Consider the following 21,219-nt stretch of genomic DNA (forward strand, 5'->3'; position numbering starts at 1 on the left):
CACATGACCACAAGAAAAACCATAGCCTTGACTAGACGGACCTTTTTTGGCAAAGTAATGTCTCTGCTTTTGAATATGCTATCTAGGTTGGTCATAACTTTCCTTCCAAGGAGTAAGCATCTTTTAATTTCATGGCTGCAGTCACCATCTGTAGTGATTTTGGAGCCCAAAAAAATAAAGTCTGACACTGTTTCCACTGTTTCCCCATCTATTTCCCATGAAAGGATGGGACCGGATGCCATGATCTTCGTTTTCTGAATGTTGAGCTTTAAGCCAACTTTTTCACTCTCCACTTTCACGTTCATCAAGAGGCTTTTGAGTTCTTCTTCACTTTCTGCCAAAGGGTGGTGTCATCTGCATATCTGAGGTTATTGATATTTCTCCCAGCAATCTTGATTCCAGCTTGTGTTTCTTCCAGTCCAGCGTTTCTCATGATGTACTCTGTATAGAAGTTAAATAAACAGGGTGACAATATACAGCCTTGACGAACTCCTTTTCCTATTTGGAACCAGTCTGTTGTTCCATGTTCAGTTCTAACTGTTGCTTCCTGACCTGCATACAAATTTCTCAAGAAGCAGATCAGGTGTTCTGATATTCCCATCTCTTTCAGAATTTTCCACAGTTTATTGTGATCCACACAGTCAAAGGCTTTGGCATAGTCAATAAAGCAGAAATAGATGTTTTTCTGGAACTCTCTTGCTTTTTCCATGATCCAGCAGATGTCGGCAATTTGATCTCTGGTTCCTCTGCCTTTTCTAAAACCAGCTTGAACATCGGGAAGTTCACGGTTCACATATTGATTCAGTTTACACATAAGTAAAAACCTTTTTAATATGGCTGAACTGTCCCTTATAGCCTATTCTTAATAGTTCATTTTTTTTTCTTTTTTTTCTTTTATTTTATTTTTAAACTTTACATAATTGTATTAGTTTTGCCAAATATCAATAGTTCATTTTTTATATCTCTCTGAACGGCAATCCGCTCCAGTACTATTGCCTGGAAAATCCCATGGACAGAGGAGCCTGGTAGACTACAGTCCATGGGGTTGCAAAGATTCGGACACATCTAAGCAATCTTTACCAAAGATAGTGTAGATATTTTCTACACTCCCTATTTCCAGTTCAACAGTTTTCTCTTACTATATGTCCACACTGCTGTTAAATCACTGTTGAATTCTTAATTTTAGCTGTATTGCATTTTCAACTCTAGAATGTTCATTGAATAGCTTTTATAAATGGCAATTATCTTCAGAAATTCTCCTTCTTATCTTAAAGTTTTGAACATATTAACAGAAATTATTTAAAATTGCACACCCAATAATTCCTATATCTAAGACTCCCATGGGTTTTTTTTAATGGCCTCTTCTTTTTTTTTCTTTGTCCTGTTTTCTGGCATCCTTATTTTCTCTCTCCTTCCTTCATTCACTTTCCTTCCTCCCTTCGTTCCTTCTTTCTCTCCTTCCCTAGATGTTATCTTGAAAAAATTTTAGAAATTCTGGAGTTCTGGTTGTTTTTCTCCTAAGAAAGCTTTCGTATAGAACTAAAATGGGCAGTTTACCTTAATCCAGTCAGGGATTGAATGAAATTTAGTCTGATCTTCAATTTTTGTGAGGCCTATTTTGTTTACAGTCAACACTGTCTTTTAGGGAGCAGTCTTCAGGGGTCCTGCTGAAGGCAAGGGATATTTACTGGAGCTCCTTCCTCCTCCTTGGCAGGCCCTGTTTTCCCGTCTCTATGAGATTCTGAAAAGCACTTCTGGCTTCTGCAGCTTCTTACAGAAGAAGCTTTCTAACTACTCTCTCAGACAGTCAACCATGTTCTGCTTTTGAACAGACCATATCTTAAAGGGGAAACATGGCGCTGAACAACTCATTTCTTTGAGTTTCCCTGGATACCTTGCTGAGCTTCCCCAGTGGCTCAGTGGTAAAGAATCCGTATGCACTGCAGAACATGAAGGAGACATGGGTTCGATCCCTGAGTTGGGAAGATCCCCTGGAGGAGGGCATGGCAACCCACTCCAACATTCTTGCCTGGAGAATCCCATGGAGAGAGGAACCTGGAGGACTACAGTCCTTGAGGTCACAAAGAGTTGGATAGGACTGAAGTGGCTTAGCACGCACAGATGCCTTGCTAGCCCCAAGTCCCAATTTTTGTCTCCCTAGCTATGTGCAACTGCTAAGACTCAGCTCTGCTTCTTTCCTCTTTTACTAGCACATTTTCTTTGCTTCTCAGTCTCTCTTGGTGCCGACTATTAATCCACAAATGGCTTGAGGGGAAAAGAAGTGTAGAATACTGGATTTCCCTTACTTTGTATTTCCCTGCCTTTCAAGATCTTGACTCTTAAGTCCCAACTGCCCTGATGACTCTCCTGTTCCTTAAAACAGATTTTGAAAAACTATCCATTTCTCAAGTTGTCATAGGTAGAAGAGTTGGTCAACTCCAAACTCAGCCAGAAGCAGAAGTCCTTAAATATTCTTATTTTGTGTGAATAATAAGTGATCTTCATAGATCCAGGACATTAATTCTTTATGTAAAATATTTTTTCTATTTTTTAAAGCTCATTTTTTATTTATAGAAGTGTTTTATATGTCTGTTGTCAAATTTATTAGTCTTTTCCTTTAAGACTTCCATTGATGCTAAGAAATAATTCTCTCCTTACCTTCTTCAGACATTTTCCCTTTTGGTTTGCTACTGTTTAGTCACTAAGTTGTGTCTGATTCTTGCAACGCTATGGACTGTAGCCTGTCAAGCTCCTCTGTGCATGGGATTTCCCAGGAAAGAATTGAGTAGATTGCCGTTTCCTTCTCCAGGAGATCTTTCAGACCCAGAGATTGAGCCCATGTCTCTTGCACTGGCAGAAGGATTCTTTACCACTGAGCCACCAGGGAAACACTTTCCTTGCAATTAATTTTGTTGCATGGAATTTTGGGAAATTTTTATTTAAAAATTATTTTAAATTATTTATTGAATGAATTTTCCCCTACTGCTTTAAAATTTCATCTTTTTCATATAGAATTATTATTTATACTGTTGACTGAAATAAAAATGAAAAATGTGAGAGCTGTGGGTTTCAGTTTTATTTGAGCACTTACTGAGAACTGTAGCCCAGGAGAAGCCTTTCAGAGAACTCTGAAGAATTGATCAGAAGAGATGTGGGGTGGAGATTTTGAGAAGTGGTGGTGGGGGTAGATTTTGGAGAAAGGGTGTGTGCAATCAAGCACACACCTCAGTGGAGGGTTGCTGCTAGTCATGAAGAATAGCCATCTCAGTTAATGATGTTAGTGCTTTTCTATGAATGAGAACATGCAAGACAATGAGTTCTTAAAATTTTCTCCAGAGAGTATCTAATTATCTGAAGGCCTGTTCTACCAGTTTTCCCAGAGCACAGAGTGCCTTATTCCTGATCTCTGTCCTAAACTTTCAGGATATCAGCAACCAAGGTGGCTAATGACTCAATTCTTGTAGAACTGGGTAATGAAGCACCATCTTTACTTGGCAATGCTTTGATTTTTTTCTGCATTCTCATTGATCAGGCTCTTATTACACCTGTAATCTACTGTTTCAGTTATTAAACTTTAAGCATTTATTTTACTACCTGGTGGTTCAATACTCTCTTAATATTCTTATTTATAGTCAATTTTATCTCAGCTGTTTATGTCAGGATTTCTTTGCCTAAAGTGTCAGAAGTGATAATGGTCTGAACTGAAGTGGTAGTAGTGGAGAATATAGAGCAAGAAAAAGGTGAGTGATATTGATTATTGCTGCCTATAGTGTTTGAGGGATTTGGAGGCAGGACATGGCATCTCTCACGATGCAGCCTTCAGGCTTGATAAACTGAGGCAGTGGTAGTGTCATTAACTAAGACTGAGAATATAAAAGAAGGAGAATGTAACAGAAAAGGAGGTTCATCTGTTCCTAGAGCAAAAGCAGGAGAACCAAAGACTATTGTAAAAGATTGATAATACTTTGAAATGGCTTCGTTGACTAGTAGGATGAAAAGTTGATGTGGGAAAATTTTTTAAAAAATCAAGTGAAGTCCAGTTTGAGTTAGATATCAAACGAGATTTGCTATAGTACCACTTCTAACCGATACATGATTTTCAAGGAGCAGTCCACAGCAGCCCTTTCCAGATACTCAACCATGTGAGAAGCAAGCTGTAAACAATGTTTGCAGTCTATTGAAGGGCCTAAGCTTGGGGAAAGGGGTGCAGAAGGCAGACTGATCAAATTTAGGAGGATCTTGAGCAAAAACAAAACAAAACAAAACAACTGCAAATGAAAAAGTACTTAGAAGCTACAGGTGAAAAAACTATTGACGTGACCTTATAAAATTTAGTTTTGTAAAGAAAGAATTGAAGCCAGGCAGACTATTGCAAATATCAAGTATGATTTTAAGAGTTAAAAGAGTTTTATAAGGCCTTGTTTTTATTTTCTTAGGTTATTTACATAATGAACGCACCCTGGCCCTCTCTGTCTGGCTATGCTCTTTGCAGCTTAAGGCTAAAACAATTTCTAGACAGGGAACATGGAGTCCAATTTATAAGTATAATACGCAGATTCTTAGTTTCTTTTGCTGTGTTTGTATCAACCAGTCTTCTTTTAGTCACCTTTATAGAGACTTGGAAAATGTCACCTTGAATTGTATACTCTAGCTCTAAAATATTGTCTCACTCAAATGCAAAGGCTAGGAAGGAAGAAGATTTTTTAGAGATTTGTTTTTAATGAGGCTTCTTTTGCTTCCTTTGACTTTGGTCATTCCCAACCCTCACCATTTCAAATTTGGACCCCACGATCAGAGGTGTAGAATTTTGGCCTTGTAAGAAATCTGTACAATTTATTAGGCTCTAACTTTTTCTCTATTAAATAAATGAGACAAATCAGGGACAGAGAACATAAGGCTGATGTCACTGGTAAGTCAAAGGCAGAGCTAACCCCAGGAAATTCAGATTTCCTAACAACAGATTTAGATACTTTCACTATAGTGTGGTGACTAGAAAATTCATATTGATTTACTGTATCACTTTGCATAGTGTACCCCTCCCCCACTCTCCTTTAATATTCAGCAAAATTTTTAATGCGGAAAAATAAAAAGGGGTTTCTGATCCTCCCCCTCCAGAGTATCAGATTTCTGAAAAGAGCTGACACAAAGCACTTTTGTAACCTAATTTTGTATAAAAGCCCTGAGAATATGCAAATAAGGCACAGAGCCAAACTTTAGAAGTGAAGTGAAGAGACAAAGAATTGATACAGTGCCCTTTTTAAGATTATACTCTAGTCCTGAATTTCTGTTCTTTCCTGGTTGACAAGCCACAAACAACTCTGACCTCAGACAGCCTGGCCCGTGCTGAAGATGCACACCTGGACCAGCAGCAGATGAGCACAGCTACTTGCCAGTTCTCATTTTTTTGGCAGTGTCTGTTCAGACATTCTCACCACACCTCCATCCTGTTCTACTTCAGTGTTAGAAGGAAATGAAGCCACAATGAGAACTAAAAAGAGCTGTAACACCCTTTGTCCCCTGCCTGCCTCTTTCCTCCCTTCTCACTCCCCTCCCCACATAGAGTTACTCCACCCCAAGCAGGCTCCGGTGTGACACTCTGATAAAGGAATGATGAGCTGGGACTGTAGCTGCAGACAAGTGACATTCAGAAGCCAAAAGCTTCTGTAAGTACCAGGTCTGCACAAGATCCAAACCAAAGCAATGGCATTGTCCCTGGAAGAATTCATCCACTCCCTTGACCTCAGGACCCTCCCCAGGGTCCTAGAAATCCAGTCAGGCTTCTATTTTGAAGGTAAGCACCTTCCTATCTCTTGATTGGCTAGAAGATGCTCATAAAGAATATACTGTTAGGAATTTTAGTGCAAATTTTTAAACAGAGAATATATGAGTTCTCGTAAAGGAAAGGTCATTATCAGAGAAAGTAATTGAGAAATTGTCGAGACTTAATAGTGTTCCAGAAGGGAGAAACTGGATAAGACTCTGGTGTGGATAGGGGCTAGGAATTGAGTGAAGCTTCTTGAACTTTTTGTAGGGCTTTAAATAGTTCAACATGAATTATTCCTGTCTTTCCTTTGAAATTGGTTGTAATTCAAGTGAAAAGTTGTCTGTTTCTATGTTTCTAGAACATAAAACACAGATTTTTGGAACTATTAAAAGCACAGCATTTAGGAAGAAAATTTCACCAAAATCTTAACCACTTCTAAATGTTACTTATATCAATGCTTCTCTCCCTCTTTCTGTAGTGGTCTAACTTCTAATTTCTTTAATAATGGCATTCATATTTAAAGGTATAGAAGTTCACATTTACTAAATACAGGATAATTTTTATAGAACCTATGTCAGAGTTCTAAAATCAGAGCCCAACTAAGACTCTTGAATAAGTTAGTGTGCTTTAGTGTAACTGTATTACTTCAGAAAAAGCATTAAGACTTACAACATATACAATACATACCCTCAATTTTTTTAAGCAGTGGTTTGAATATACGTAAGACAGAGTCATTTTCTGGGGAAATATATATTTCTGGTTCCAAGGGTGGTAGAATTGAGCCAGTAGTACAATTAAGTCCAGAAAAAGTACCGGGAAGATAAAAAACTGTTGGTGGGCAAATCTTCCCCATTTATAGACAAAATAATTTTTTAGATATTATGCAATAAAAAACTATTGATGAATGTCAGACCCAGTTCACACACACACAAACACACACGTGCACACCTGTGAGTCTGTGCTCGAGAGCCTGGGAGCTGCAGCTACTGACGCCAGAGTGCTCAAGAGCCCGTGCTCCACAACGAGAAGCCACCACAGTGGAAGCTCTTGCTCCGCTTCTAGAGAGTAGCACCCACTCACCATAACTAGAGAAATCCCGCAGGCAGCAATGAAGACCCAGTGCAGCCAAAACTAAATAAATAAAACAAAATCACTTTATAGGAGAGATTAACTTAACCTCTTGAGGTAGTACAGAGTGACTTTTACTAAGGCTGTATGATTTATAGCAGAATAGAATGAGTGAATGTGGGCTTCCCAGGTGGCACAGTAGTAAAGAATCCACCTGCAGTGTAGGAGATGCGGCAGACACGGGTTTGATGCCTGAGTCAGGAAGATCCTCTGGAATAGAAATGGCAGCCCCCTCCAGTATGCTTACCCGTGGACAGAGAAACCTGGTGGACTACAGTCCATGGGGTCACAAAGAGTCGGATATGACTGAACGACTGAGCACGCATGCACAGGCAATGAATTGGTGTCGGCAGCCATCAGTTTTAGTATAGACCATTTTGTTTAATTCATTTGTAAATTGATTATTTTGAAGCAGACCATATTTTTCCATATATATAATACTGTGAAATCTATCTTTGTCCCTAAGCTGTCCCCAAGTCATTTTTTTGGTCTCATGGTTTGTGCTTTTAAGATTTCACATTAGGAAGTTCTTCCTCATGTTTCATTTACAAAGATATTTTCTTATGCTATTTTAAATCAACTTTGCAGCTTTATATTTCATATTTAAATTTTAACTATGCCATGAAGTGCAGAGGAATCCAATTTTATTTTTTTTCCATATAGTAACAGCAATTTTCTAGCACCATTTACTAAGATAGCTATCATTTTACCTCTGATTTGTGTTGTTGTCTTTAAGTTATATGCTCATAACTGGGTTGGTTTGTCTCTTAAATATCTCTTCTGTTCATTAGTCTGTGTTTTCTCAATTGTGTTCAAGCATTGTTTTTGTAACTATGGCTTTGGTATAAGCATAGTTCACATATAAACCAATCTCTTTGCTCCTTTTGTAGCTATTCACAGACCTTTCAAACATGTCTTTAAATAAATCAATTGATTACTTTAAAAATCCAACTGGAATTTGTATTAGAGTATGTTGATTTTATAGATTAACTTGGGAAGAATTGAAATTTTTGCTTTAAATCTTGCAAAAGAACAGACTGTGTCCATGTGTTCGGACTATCTTCATCCTTTAATACTTTACTATTATGTTATACTTCACTTAAGAGAAAAAAGCATACATCTTGATGAATTTTCACAAATTAAGTATATTCGTGTAACCACCATCATGGTCAAGAAATAGAAAATTGCAAGTATTTTGGAAGTTACATCTTGTGCTCTTTCTCAGTCATTATCTACTATTTTCCCAAGAAGTAACCCTTATCAGACTTTTGCCCACTTATGAACTTTATATTAATGAAACATTATAATAGTATCCTTTTATGTTTGGCATATATGTTCAACATTATCTTTATAAAATTAATCTATACTGTTCTATATAGGCTATTCATTCCAGTGTGTGTAATATTCCAGTAGATGAATATATTGCAATTTATTTATCCATTCCACTACTAATATGTATTTGAATTATTTCCAGTTTGAAGATGTCTGTTGACGTTGTCATAAACATTCTTATTTATGTGTGTTCACACATGTATAATATTCAATTGTGTATATAAAGGAGTGGAATTGCCACATCTCACAGGATGCATATGTTTAGTTTGGGTAGGTAACAGAAAACAAGTTTCTTAAGTAGTTATACTACTTTACCTTCCTACCAGCACAACATGAGAGTTCTAATTAATCCATATTCTTGATAACACTTGATATCAGTCTTTTTAAGATAATTGAGACTAATTTAGATATAATATCATATATTTTCAAGTGTACAAAATTATGATTCATTATTTGTACATATAGCAAAATGATCACCACTATAAATCTAGTTAACATTTATTACCACACATAATTACAGTTTTTCTTTTCTTGTGATGGGAACTTTTAAAATTTACTTTCTTAACAAGTTTCAGAATCTGGTTCTCTCCAGAAAAGACTAGGATTTAATTTGTAAGTGATAAGGCATCAGTTTTTTAAAAATCTCCCTGATGATTAAAAATGAAGCCAAATTTGAGAACTAGTATTGTGAAACTAGTTCTCCCAATTTTTTTATTAGCAGTTCATTGGTTTATAGAGAATTGACATGATTTTTAAATGAAGTCTTCTTCTGAACCATTAACCTAGTTTATCTGTCTAGTTATATGAATAGATATCTTTTCACTTCTGTCGATAACATTTAATAATTTTTATTTGTGAAGTTCTTACACTTCTATTTCAGATTTATTCTTAGTTGCCTGATTGATTTTTAAAATTCCATTATAAGTGGTCTCTTTTGAAGTTTTCATTTTTTCTTTGTGTGTTTGAATTCTAAGAATATATCTTTAGATTATTTTATATTTGTTATATACATATTTACATTTTCTGTAAATGTTGATAGGTTCTTATTCTTTCCAATGATTATACTCTATTTTCCTTCAGTTAAGTATTAGCTAGTGTTTCTATCAATAGTATAATATCAAATAAGAGTAATGATTTACTCATTATTTAATCGTTTCACTCACCTCACAACCATAGAGAGAAAGTTTTAATAATTTATCATTAAATATAATGTTTGCTTTAATTTAAAGAAGTTTCTAGTTTTCTACTAGTTTTTTAAGTCATAAAGGTATGTTTACTTATCAAACTTTTAAATAACTTCTGTGATGATAATATGATTTTTTTACATTGATTTTTTAAAAAATCTTAAGTCATTTATTTGTGGAATAAGATAAGTTTGGTTATATATCATTGAATTCAGTTTATTAGTTTTAAAGAACTTTTGTATTTCTTTTAGGGTATGAAATTGGCTTATAATTTTAATCTTGTATGACATCCTACCCAGGTTTTTGTATTGAGTTATGTTGAGCTTATAGAATTTCTTGGGTAGAGTCTTTTTTTCTTCTTCTAAAGATATTATATAAATTAGATGTAATTTCTTATTTAAATATTTAGTAAAATTTCAAAAAAGCCATTCTGAGCTGGGATTTCTAATGTAGATATGTTTTTTGATTATGACTTCAGTTTTTAAATAGTAAGGTCTTTCCATCCATTAGCATAGGTTATCTCTCATTAAAAAACAAACAAACCAAAAATTCGTCTTTCTGATCATGTATCAGAATTAAAAAAAAATGTCTCCATAGAGATCCTGTGTATTCTAAAGCTAGTTCCTAGAATGCAGACACATGAATGTGTTATATTGCTATATTGACTGATATCATATTTCCTCTGTTCTCACCGATTACTACTGAAGTGGAAATGTAAGTACATATTACTATGATACTGATGAATTTATTAATTCTAACAATTTATTTTTTATTTCTCTGATTTTCCTAAATATTGATATCATTAGAAAACATCGAGTTGTGTCTCTTCCCTAATATGTTTTGCAACTGTTCATTTTTCCTTATCTTGATAGTATGGTCCAGAGCCTCCAGTACTGTGTTAAAAAATGAGAATTCTGAATTATAAAGAAAATGTGTTTAAAATTCCTTCATTAAGTACAATATTCTAGAACTGGTGTTTCAGTTCAGTTCAGTTCAGTCCCTCAGTCGTGTCCGACTCTTTGCAACCCTATGAATCGCAGCACGCCAGGCCTCCCTGTCCATCACCAACTCCCGGAGTTCACTCAGACTCACGTCCATCGAGTCAGTGATGCCATCCAGCCATCTCATCCTCTGTCGTCCCCTTCTCCTCCTGCCCCCAATCCCTCCCAGCATCAGGGTCTTTTCCAATGAGTCAACTCTTCGCATGAGATGGCCAAAGTATTTAGTCATCACTAAATTAAGGAAGTTCCTGTCTATTTCTTGCTTTCTAGGTGGTTTGGTTTCTTTGGTCTGCTAATGAAATTACCTTTAAAAGATTTTTCAAATTGAAGAATCTTTTAATGTAGTATTTATAATAATATTTACTAACATTTGAAATACAAAGTAGGAGTTTGATATATTTAAAGATTTTTGCGTTTGATCACAACTAAAATGAGCTAATAGACTCATTTATAATTTTAGATTCAAGATAACACTAGCTTTCTAAAATTAACTACATAGATTTTGTTGTTTTCTTTTTCTTGAGGTATTTGAAAAGAGAGAAATGGGCCTTAAACTCTTTAATTTGGTAGAATTCTCTTATAAGAATAACTGGATGTGAAATTTTGGGGTGGGAATTCAGAATTTGGTTTGGTAAAATCCTCTGTTGTTTTGCTTCTCTCCTTGATTTCTGACTCTATTATTTTCTCATGTCCTTTGCTCTCTTGCTCCTTTTCTGGCTTCCTGGTATAAATCACAGTCATTTTAAAAACATTTCTTGCTTCTTGGTTATGTATGCTTAAACCTATATTTTTCTCTAGATACTTCTTTCTTTCCCATACATTTTGCCTTGTAATATTTTCACTTTTACTCAGTTCTGAGTACATGTTTTTCCTTTTAAATAAAATGGCTATTTATTTTCTGATAATATAAAATTGTCTTTAGCTGTTCTTTGCTTTTAATTACTAGTGTTATTGTATGTTGTTAGAGAACAGTAGTCTATATTGTATTATATTACTGTTTCTTTGAAATCGATTCAGGCTTCCTTTATGACATGAAACGTGAAACATCAAGTGAGTCTCAGCATGGACTAGCTTATATAAAATACAATAACACATTATTAGGCATTGTTCAAAAGGCTAGAATCATGGAAGAGAGTGGGGAAGCCTCTACCCTATTGGGACTTATATTCCAGTGGCTGGAACAAATGACAAACAACCAACAGATTTGATATATACACAAGTACCATGAAGAACTAAATAGGTAGAGAGCAAAGCAAGAGGTGGGGGAGATGATCTTTTGCTAGGGCAATCAGGGCAGTTAGCTTTGCGGAGATGATATTTGAGCAGAGGCCAGAATAAACTGAGGAAATGAGTCTCACATATTTCTGGAAGAACATTTCTGCTGAGGACAGAGCAAGTGTAAACCATATAACAGATCTCTTCATCTAATTAAGACGCAAAAAGGAGACGAGTGAGGATAAAGCAGAGCAACTGAGGGGAAACTTAGTGGAAATGAGGCTGAGGACATAGGGATGCACAAATTTTGTAGGCCTTAAAAGCCATATAATACATAATTTGCTACAGAGTGGGGCTGGGGAAGTGAGTGGGGACCAGTAAGATAAAATGATCAGTGAAGTTTTCTCTAAAGAGCTGGCTTAGTAGCAGAGACCTGAATGCTGAGAAGGAATCAGACAAGAAAATATCCTGGAGGTGAGTGTTCCAAACAGAGTGAATGGCTAGACCAAAAGGGGCTTAGTCTGTTTGAAGAAGAGAAAAATATCCTTGTACCTCAAACGTATAAGACAAAAAAGAGAGGAAAGTCATATGAGAAGGAGATTCAAGGAATGGGCAAGAGCATTTCAAGGAGTTTAGATTTTATAGCTGGTAATGACCAATTCGCAGCAGGAGATTGACAGGACTTGATCACCATTTTAGGCGGGGCAAAACTGGGTTGAGACACTTTAGGACTGTGTGATAATCCAGAAGAGAGTTCATGTTACCTTGATTCAGTTGGAAGAGAAATGACCAATTTAGTGCATACTTTGGAGGTAGAAATGTCAGGACTTGCTGATAGATTTGATAAGGGTGTGAGATAGAAGAAGACTAAATGATGCATGGGAGGACTTTGACCTAAACCATTAGATGTTTGCACCTTTGACAGAGTTGCGAAGACCTTGGCAGGGTAGAGGTTTGATGGAGAAAGCAAAAGCTGTTTTGGACGTGTTAAATCTGTTATTCACCCAAATGGAAATTTCAAGTAGACAATTGAAAAAAATAAATTTTGACCACACATTGAAATAATGACTGGAATGCCCCATCCATGAGCTAATTGATCAGGACTTTATTCAATCAAAAACCTTGTAGGCCAAAAACAAAAAAAAATGAGCACATACGTTAAAATTCAATTTCTTTATTGTTATTTATGGTAATTCTAAAGCATATACAGAAATAAAAATTGTAAGAGGATAAAGATGAAATTAATAATGTTTTAAACAATTTAAATTTTTTATTAATAATTTAATAATTTAATTTTTATTAATAATAAACCCTTTTTCTCTCATAAAAGTTAAATTGTTATATTAACTATTATTGAACATTATTGAAAGTATTAAATATTTCCATTATTGAATACTTCAGTATTTGAAAAAATGTTGATTCAATACCATGTGATAGGGTGATTCAAAGACATAGCTGTAATGTATTTATTTAAGTACTTGTTTTAAATAATAGCCCTTAAAGATACCTTGTAAAGGTCCAGTATACATCATGTACACACCATATAAAATATACATTTAAGGAAGATTTATCTTAATGTTGGTGGCCATCAATCCATATGTGAAATAATTTTCTTCATAAATCTGATTTTGGCAGTTTCACCAATTGTACGTAGCTGATGACAAGTTCGTACTAGGAATAGAAGTGTCACTCTGTCATTCTCTTCTTGATAGGTTCTACAATTTTCAATTCTGAAATGTCTTTGTAGGCATCTTACAAAGTTATTGTCTATTTTGTGGAGAGTAGAAAATAGATTATAATAATTCTTAACTTGATCTGTATAAAATCTATTATATGGAAGTATTTCAAGAAAATAAGTGAATGACGACAATTGTTTTAATTGATATTTTTGGAATTCTGAAACTGTCTCAATATATTGTGAACTATACATGTCATGTGACCATCTGGTATAGGAATAAATTAAATTTTTTATAATTAAATACTAATAGAGTTTAAAATTAAATTTTAGAAAATCTTTAGAGTAAATATTAGTATAGTTTAATTTTATTTTTATATAAAAATTAATACAAATTGAAGCTCTACTATTTCTTCTTTTATCTCCCTTCTCATAATAATAATTATCATAGATTTTCCTCTTTGAATTTTGAGTACATCATAGAATTGGACTTCCTGACTCTTTTGTGACCATAGGACATAGGACTTGCATTAGTCAATGTAATGAGAGCAGAAGTAAGGTGCATCATTTTGAACAGATGCTTTAAGAACCAGTTCATAATTTAACATATTTTATCCCGGTGGATCATGTCAAAATGAAGCCTTCAACAGTCTGGATCTCTAAGTAACTATGATTATTAGAGACCCTGCCCTCACTCATTTGAATTGGACGCATAGTGAAATGAAAAATATACGTTTATTATTTAAATCTCTGAGAATTTGAAGTTGTTTGTTGTCTCAGCATGTGTGTGTGTGTGTGTACATGTGCTCACATGCATGTGCACACACGAGCATGCTCATTCATGTCCAAATCTTTGTGACCCTACGGCCTGTAGCCCACCAATCTCCTCTGTCCATGGGATTTTCTTTGCAAGAATACTGGAGTGGGTTGCCATTTCCTCCTCCAAGGGATCTTCCTTACTCAGGTATCAAACTCACATTTCCGGTGTCTCCTGAATTGGCAGATGGATTCTTTACCACTGAGCCACCCGGGAAGCCCTATTTCAACATAATACTTTCCTTACTGATACAAGTTATATTCATTAAACTAGAACTGCATTTATTACCAACTAAAAAAAAAAAAAACAACTAGATATTAGACAAACTCTGGAGAGAGTTACACAATCCCAGGAAAGTTAGTTGATAATAATGTTACCACATATTTATGGAAAAGTGAGTTCACCACTCTGTATTCAGGAAATATTTGTTGCTTGACTATTCAGCATATTGCTAATATTACCATTTATCACTGATTACTTCATATATGTAGCCAGTTTGATGTTGACTTAAAATTTTGGCAAAAACAAAGTTTGTTTGTATTATGATCTTGCTCAATTAACTGGATGTTGAAAAAATGGTTTTTCTCTATAGAAATAATATGTGCACATGGCTAGAAAATTGGAAAATATAGAAGCATAAATATTCAATACTTTCATCAAATATAAAGAAATATGATTAACACTTTGATGTATTAACTTCTAATTTTTACAAAAGTATGAATTAACTTTTAAAAGGAGAAAAATTTATGCCAATTTCTCCACCATGCTTTATCCAGAATATCGCCACTCACTGTGACCTCTATCTACCCCCTTGGTGGGTTCAAATCATCATAACATATTGCCAGGATTATCAAAATAGCCACCTAAGTTGTCTCCCTACTTCTCTTTCACTCTTGAAGTTTAGTCTCATAGCATCCAGAGTCATGCTTGTAAGTGGTATGTCAGATTATGCTGCTTCTCTGTTAAAATATCTCCAATGGATTTCCAATTTTTTTCAAAATAAGGACCTTCCAATGGGTAATAGGCTTTTATTTTTCTCTTTTTACTCTCACTATTTATCTGACTTTATTGTTTACAAATCTTTTCCTTCTAACCCCATTGACCTCCTTATTGTTCCTCAAACTTGGGATATGCTCCTGCCTTAAAACTTTGCTCCCACTTTTTCCTTGAGTTGGCAAACTCTTCAACTAGATGTCAACTTGTGAGGCTCATCTGACCACCCTATTTATTACTGCAAAATTTTTGTTCCCTCTTCCCTATATTTCCTGTACTCACTATTAAATTCTTCATTGTTTTGGAATCAAAACACTATCTTCTTATATATCATGTAGGTTATTTATTGTTTATTTTTCTATCTTTTCCCATTAGATTTTTCTTACAGTTTAAATGAGGTATTAATTTTCTAAACCATAAAATTCATCCCTTACAGGTATACAATTCAATGATTTTTAGTAAATTTATAGAGTTGTGCAACCACCACCAATGTTAGACCATTTCCATCACCCCAAAGAAGTCCCTTGAGCTATTTGTCAATCATTATTGCTTACATTTCCAGCCCCAAGCAACCACTGCTCTCCTTTCTGTCTATAAATTTGCCTTTCCTATACATTTCATATGAAATAAATCATACAGTATGTACTGTTTTGAAACTAACCTTTTACTTAGCTTAATGTTTTCAAGGTTCATCTATGTTGTAGCATATATTACTATTCTGGTGTGTTTTTTGTTGCTAAATATTTTTGTGTGTATGGATATACCACATTTTGTTTATTCAACACCAAAGGCCATTTGTATCATCTCCCTTTTGGAGATAATATGAAATAATGTACCATTTTAATTTCCCATTTACAATGAATTTGGATTCCAGTTTCTACAAATTCTTGCTAAAACTTGTGTATCTTTTGTTTTATAATCAATGGTATCTCACTGTAGTTTTAATTTCATTTCCTTAATGACAAGTGATGTTGAACATTTTTGCCTGTGCTTAGTAGCAATTTATTTGCCTTTTTTTGAAATAACATCTCTTCAATTTTTTTGCCCTTTGTCCTCTTGTTATTGAGCTGTAAGACTTATCTCTGTATTTTGGATATTTGATTTGCAAATATTTTCAGATATATAATTGAAAATATTTTCTTCTGTTCTATGGCTTGTGTTCATTTCCATAATATTATCTTTTGAAACAAAAAGATTTTAAATTTATAGTCAAGATGTGTCATACATTTTTTTATCATGTTACCTAACCCAAAGTTACAAGAATTTCCTCCTATTTTGCGTTGGGGGTCCACCAGATCACTCCTGGTCTTGCTGATTTTCTAGAAATACAGAACTCAGAGAAGCTGTTAAACTGAGTTACGGTTTACCACAGGGAACAAAGAAAAATTAAAGCCAGTAAAGAAAAAGGCATATATACAACGGGGTCTATGAGAAAACAAATTGCCAGTTATCCTCGCCCAGTGAAGATACATGATATTTAATTCTCCTAGCAATGATTGTCACAATAAGGACAAATTATTTCCAATTAGGGAAGCTCATCTGTGCCTTTGTATCCAAGGTTTTTATTGGGGCAATTACACAGGCATTAAGGATTTGTGTGACTGACCTCAAATCCTGGGTCTCCAGACCCTCTAGAGATCAAGTGGTGTGGTATGGTCCAGGACCCCAAATAAACCCTAAAAGGCATTCACCATAAATTACATTGTTAGCATAAATTACTGGTGTGGCCCAAGATCCCAGACATACAAAAGCACTCTTATCTGACAGGATATTCCAAGGGCTCAGATGTTTTCTCTCCAGAACCAGTTAAGGGGTAGTCCTTTCTTTGATATGTGCAGGGTTTGAGCACCCTAAGTAATAGTTAACCCTCTACTGCACAGTTTTATTTTTTTATACACAAGTTTTACCTCTTATCTCTAGGTCTAAGATCCATTTGCACTAGCTAGAATTTTCTAAAGCCTTAATTCCAAGTAACTTAAGAATTAATCAACTATCTACACAGCTATGAAACATGCTGGGAATGACTCAGGTACAAGCAGCTCTCTCTGGCTGAGAGGTGAGGGAGTTAACCAAACCGATATCTGGTGAATGGCTTTCCAAGTTGCGAGAATATCTTTAGCCAAGTACTACGGTGAGAGTATGCTGGTGTATTTCAGAAAAAGTGAGAAACCACTAAGGCCAGAAGGAGGAGGAGAGTGAACAGAAATAATATCAGAGGGGAAATAGTGCAGAACCATATGCAGTCCTTTTGAATATTATAAGAGTTTTACTTTTAGAATTGGGAACTTGGAGGTACCGATCTAAATTAGCAAAAGCAACTAAAACAATGCAAGGACTTTCCTCATCACTTTGAATATAGATTCTATTAGCCATTTCTTCTGTTTACCAAAATGAATATTGATGAAAGCACACATACATTTGCAGAAGGGAGAGCATAGTTTTGCTTAAATAAGCCCATAAATATAATGTTCAAAAGTGTTTTTTATAGCAATTTTTAAATACCATGAAAATGTTTTCCCTCTTGGGGAAAGTAAGATTTAGAGGAGATAAGATTTTTAAATATTGTGTTTTGAATATATTAAGTATCATATTTCTTTTTCCTGCCAAAATATGTTAAAATTATGGAAATTAGTCCTTAAATTATATCTGCCTCCCTGCATTTCTTCTCTCTATCCTTCTTTCTACAAAATGAATAGAGTATGATTCTTGTCCTTAAGGAATCTTTAGGCCAGTAAAAGAAGATGGATTAAAAAAAAATCAATACATGTGCTATATTGTGAAATGTAATTTAATGAACTGTTTTGAGAACACTGAGAATTTACCACACAAAAAGCTTACCAAGAGGTGATGATATTTTTCTGCAGCCTATATAGAAAATGAGCAAGCAAATAAGAAAATTTCAGAATGAGAAAAAAATTTTTAGATCATTATACAAGTTTGAAAATTCAAAATATGATCCAAGAACAGCTCAGAGAGTAATAGGTGATCAGGTTATTTGTGGTCATATCTTAAGTGGCTTCTGAGCTATAATAAGGATATTGAATTTATGCTATAATCAGTAGTAACTTATAAAAGGATATTATTTTCATATCTGATTATAAAAGTAAATCATGTTGATCGTAAATTTGAAAATTATAGAAAAAGCTAAAGAATTTCTGAGATTTTTAAGGCAAAAAAAAAAAAAAAACAACAACCCTCAGATGAGTAGATTAGACATCTATTGCAGTAGAGGTTTCCTAGATAAATATGAGACAAACTGCAAGGAGCTAATAGCAGCTACAGATAGAAAAGACAGGATCTGTGGTCTTTTTGGGTCAAACATTCTGAACTTCACAGTTTATGAGCTGTGAGCAAGAGGGAGGAGTTGATGACAGATCAGAGGTTTCTGGACTAAGGAAACATGGTAGGTGATAATATTACTTGAAAGATTTGCCACAAGAGCAGCAGTTGTTTTGGAGATGAAGGCATGATTCAGTTACATTCCAATGAACAAGAGCTCCTGTAGGACATTCAGATGCAGATGAACGTTAGCCCACCAAAGATGTATGTCTGAAGTAAAAAGAGTAGTAGGCTTACAAGATTTAATATATCAGAATTGTAAGTGGGTGAAAGAAGCCTTATTATTTCAGGATTGCCCTGTAGTGCATGCGTCAGGTCAGAAATATGTGGATCTCAAAGAACAACATGGAAAGTGTGGATAGAGGAGGAGTTGGTCAAGCTGACAAAGAATAAAGGGAAAAAAGTCTCTGTTGAAGGAGAAATAGGAGAAAGTGGGCTGGTTTGTCAATCAAAATAAATGAACATAAAGCATTAGAATGAAAGTGTCAGATATAACATTTGCTATTAGCACATAATTTATGATAGATTATTGACTATGATAGCTCTATATACTGAAGGATTATTATGGGTTGGGTATCTTTGTATATAGATTTGGGTGTGTAAGCATATGTAATGAGTGTATAAATGTATTTTGCATATGTATGTCTATACATAAATATATGTGACTATATCTAATACAACACATATAATTAAATAATATTTTATTCTCATCTATACACAAATTTAGTACCTGTATGCATATATATATAATCTTATTAAATTTTTTATATTTATAAGTACATTTAATCCTTGGTGTTAGCTGCTGAAATTATTATTATGATTTCCATTTTCAAGTCACCTATTTGCCTATTTGCCCCAGAGATAAAACTTGTAAAGTTTATTCTTGCTCTTCCTACATGAAGAATTTATGATATTCTGTAGTGAATCCTATCTTTATAAAATCATCAACATTTTTAGAAATTTTGTAACTATTTACTGTTTGACTATACAATTGGGTAACAGACAAACACAAGAAATAGCTTGTATTGGATACACATTTGTTTTGTCTTTTAGGGCTTTCTTGGTGGCTCAGTGGTAAAGAACCTGGCTATCTGTGGGGAGACAAGAGATGTGGGTTTGATCCCTGGGTTGGAAAGATACCCTTCCAGGGCATCTCACTCCAGTATTCTTACCTGGAGAATCCCATGGTCAGAGGAGCCTAGAGGGCTACTGTTCATGGGATCACAAAGAGTCAGACATGACTGAAGTGATTTAGTATGCACAGGCATGCATATTCTACTACTGATTACAATTTCAATAAGTATGATGTTAAAAATTAACTTGAATTGGTTAAATGCATTGAATAATGATACACAGTGAATTATGAACTATATGAACATGACTTTTATTAATTTGACACATGTATGAGTTCATATGACAAAAAATTGTGCCTATTTTAATACTTACATAATTCTTTTATGGCTAATTGACTGTAACTTTTTTAAGGTTTAATTTAATCAGCTAGGGATATGATAGTAAAATCAGGGAAAATTTGAAAATTATAGCATTGTATTCAACTTGTGTTTATTCATATTTCATAAATTTTAAATATTAGGGCAAAAGAAAATTTTTTTTTCACTTTTTAATATGAGTTCACAATATTGATATTGGTTCATACAGACTCAAAAGAAATAAAATTGTGTAAAGGCTAATGAAATATGTCCTGTCATATTTAGGAAATAATTTCTGTTAAATGAAAACAGAGCACCAGTATTTCTCTACATGAGCTTATATTCATAATAATGCATTAAAGATGAACATTACATTTCTAAAGTAGAATTTTCTAAATATTTACAACATATTCTGTTGAGCTTCATAGGTTTAAAACTGCTCTTGATTCACAAAGACCTAAGTTTGCAGACAGTGAAAGTTGAACACTTTCAATATCTAAGCTTTACAATTCAGTAAAACTTATTATATCCCAATATTTGAAATTGATCATAGGATTAATTAAACAAATATAAATTTGGTCTATTTGTGTCAGTGTCGGTAATACACAAAATTTACATTTATTAAAGCACAATATTATTTGAAATGATGTTAAATGTTTTCCTATAAAAACCTTGGAATCATATTTTATCTAAGGCTTAACACTTCAGCTACTATATATCTTGACTCTTAGATTGGTTCTAGGCCATACACTACAGATCAATGAGTTCCCCTTTTAGTGTAATTAAACATTACATTTTAAAAAATAAAATCAAAATATTTGAAAATATAAAAGAATTTTTAAAGTGTGTGGCATTTTTGTGTTTGTACTTGAATGGAACACATTTTTTTCCTAAAACTTAGCTCAAGCAGAACTTATTTTAGGAAAAAGTCCTAAAATAGAAACAAGCAAAAGAAACTCAGGTAAGAGTAATATCAGTTGTTTTATTTTCAAAAGCTATAGAGGAAAATAACTGCCAGGAAGATTTTTGTGTTTAACTGAAGTGGAAATGTCCCAAAATGAGGGCATTTTTATACAATGGTACACACTGTTCACATCTATTGTAGAATATTCATACTTTAAAAATTCAACTTATTTGTTAAATGTCAAGCTTGACTATGCAATATAAAGATGAAAAAAAATGGAAAGCTAGCATACGTTTTCACATATACTCATATAGAGATTATTCATATGCTTCCTTCATTTTATAAGTATAAAGAAGTGACTAAGCAATAAATTAAGTAAAAATTGTGTTTCTTATTGGCTTCTATGTTTTCAAATACTGTGAAATGGATAATTTGTT

General features: G+C 34.1%; 1 protein-coding gene across 6 annotated transcripts in view; it reads left to right on the plus strand.

Moving 5' to 3' along the window:
- Positions 1–5,542: 5,542 nt before the first annotated feature.
- Positions 5,543–21,219, plus strand: part of THEMIS (thymocyte selection associated) — a 199,310-nt gene continuing 183,633 nt past the window's right edge. For all 6 annotated transcript variants that reach the window (XR_824779.1, XM_010834652.1, XM_010834651.1 and 3 more), the window contains exon 1: positions 5,543–5,791. Coding sequence is in view for 5 of the 6 variants with exons in the window: in XM_010834652.1 (XP_010832954.1) it covers positions 5,701–5,791 (91 nt within the window). In the remaining variant the exon portion in view is untranslated. The remainder of the gene's footprint in view (positions 5,792–21,219) is intronic.

The sequence above is a fragment of the Bison bison genome, unplaced genomic scaffold (assembly GCF_000754665.1).
Source record: "Bison bison bison isolate TAMUID 2011002044 unplaced genomic scaffold, Bison_UMD1.0 scf7180017864035, whole genome shotgun sequence".
Classification (NCBI taxonomy): Eukaryota; Metazoa; Chordata; class Mammalia; order Artiodactyla; family Bovidae; genus Bison; species Bison bison.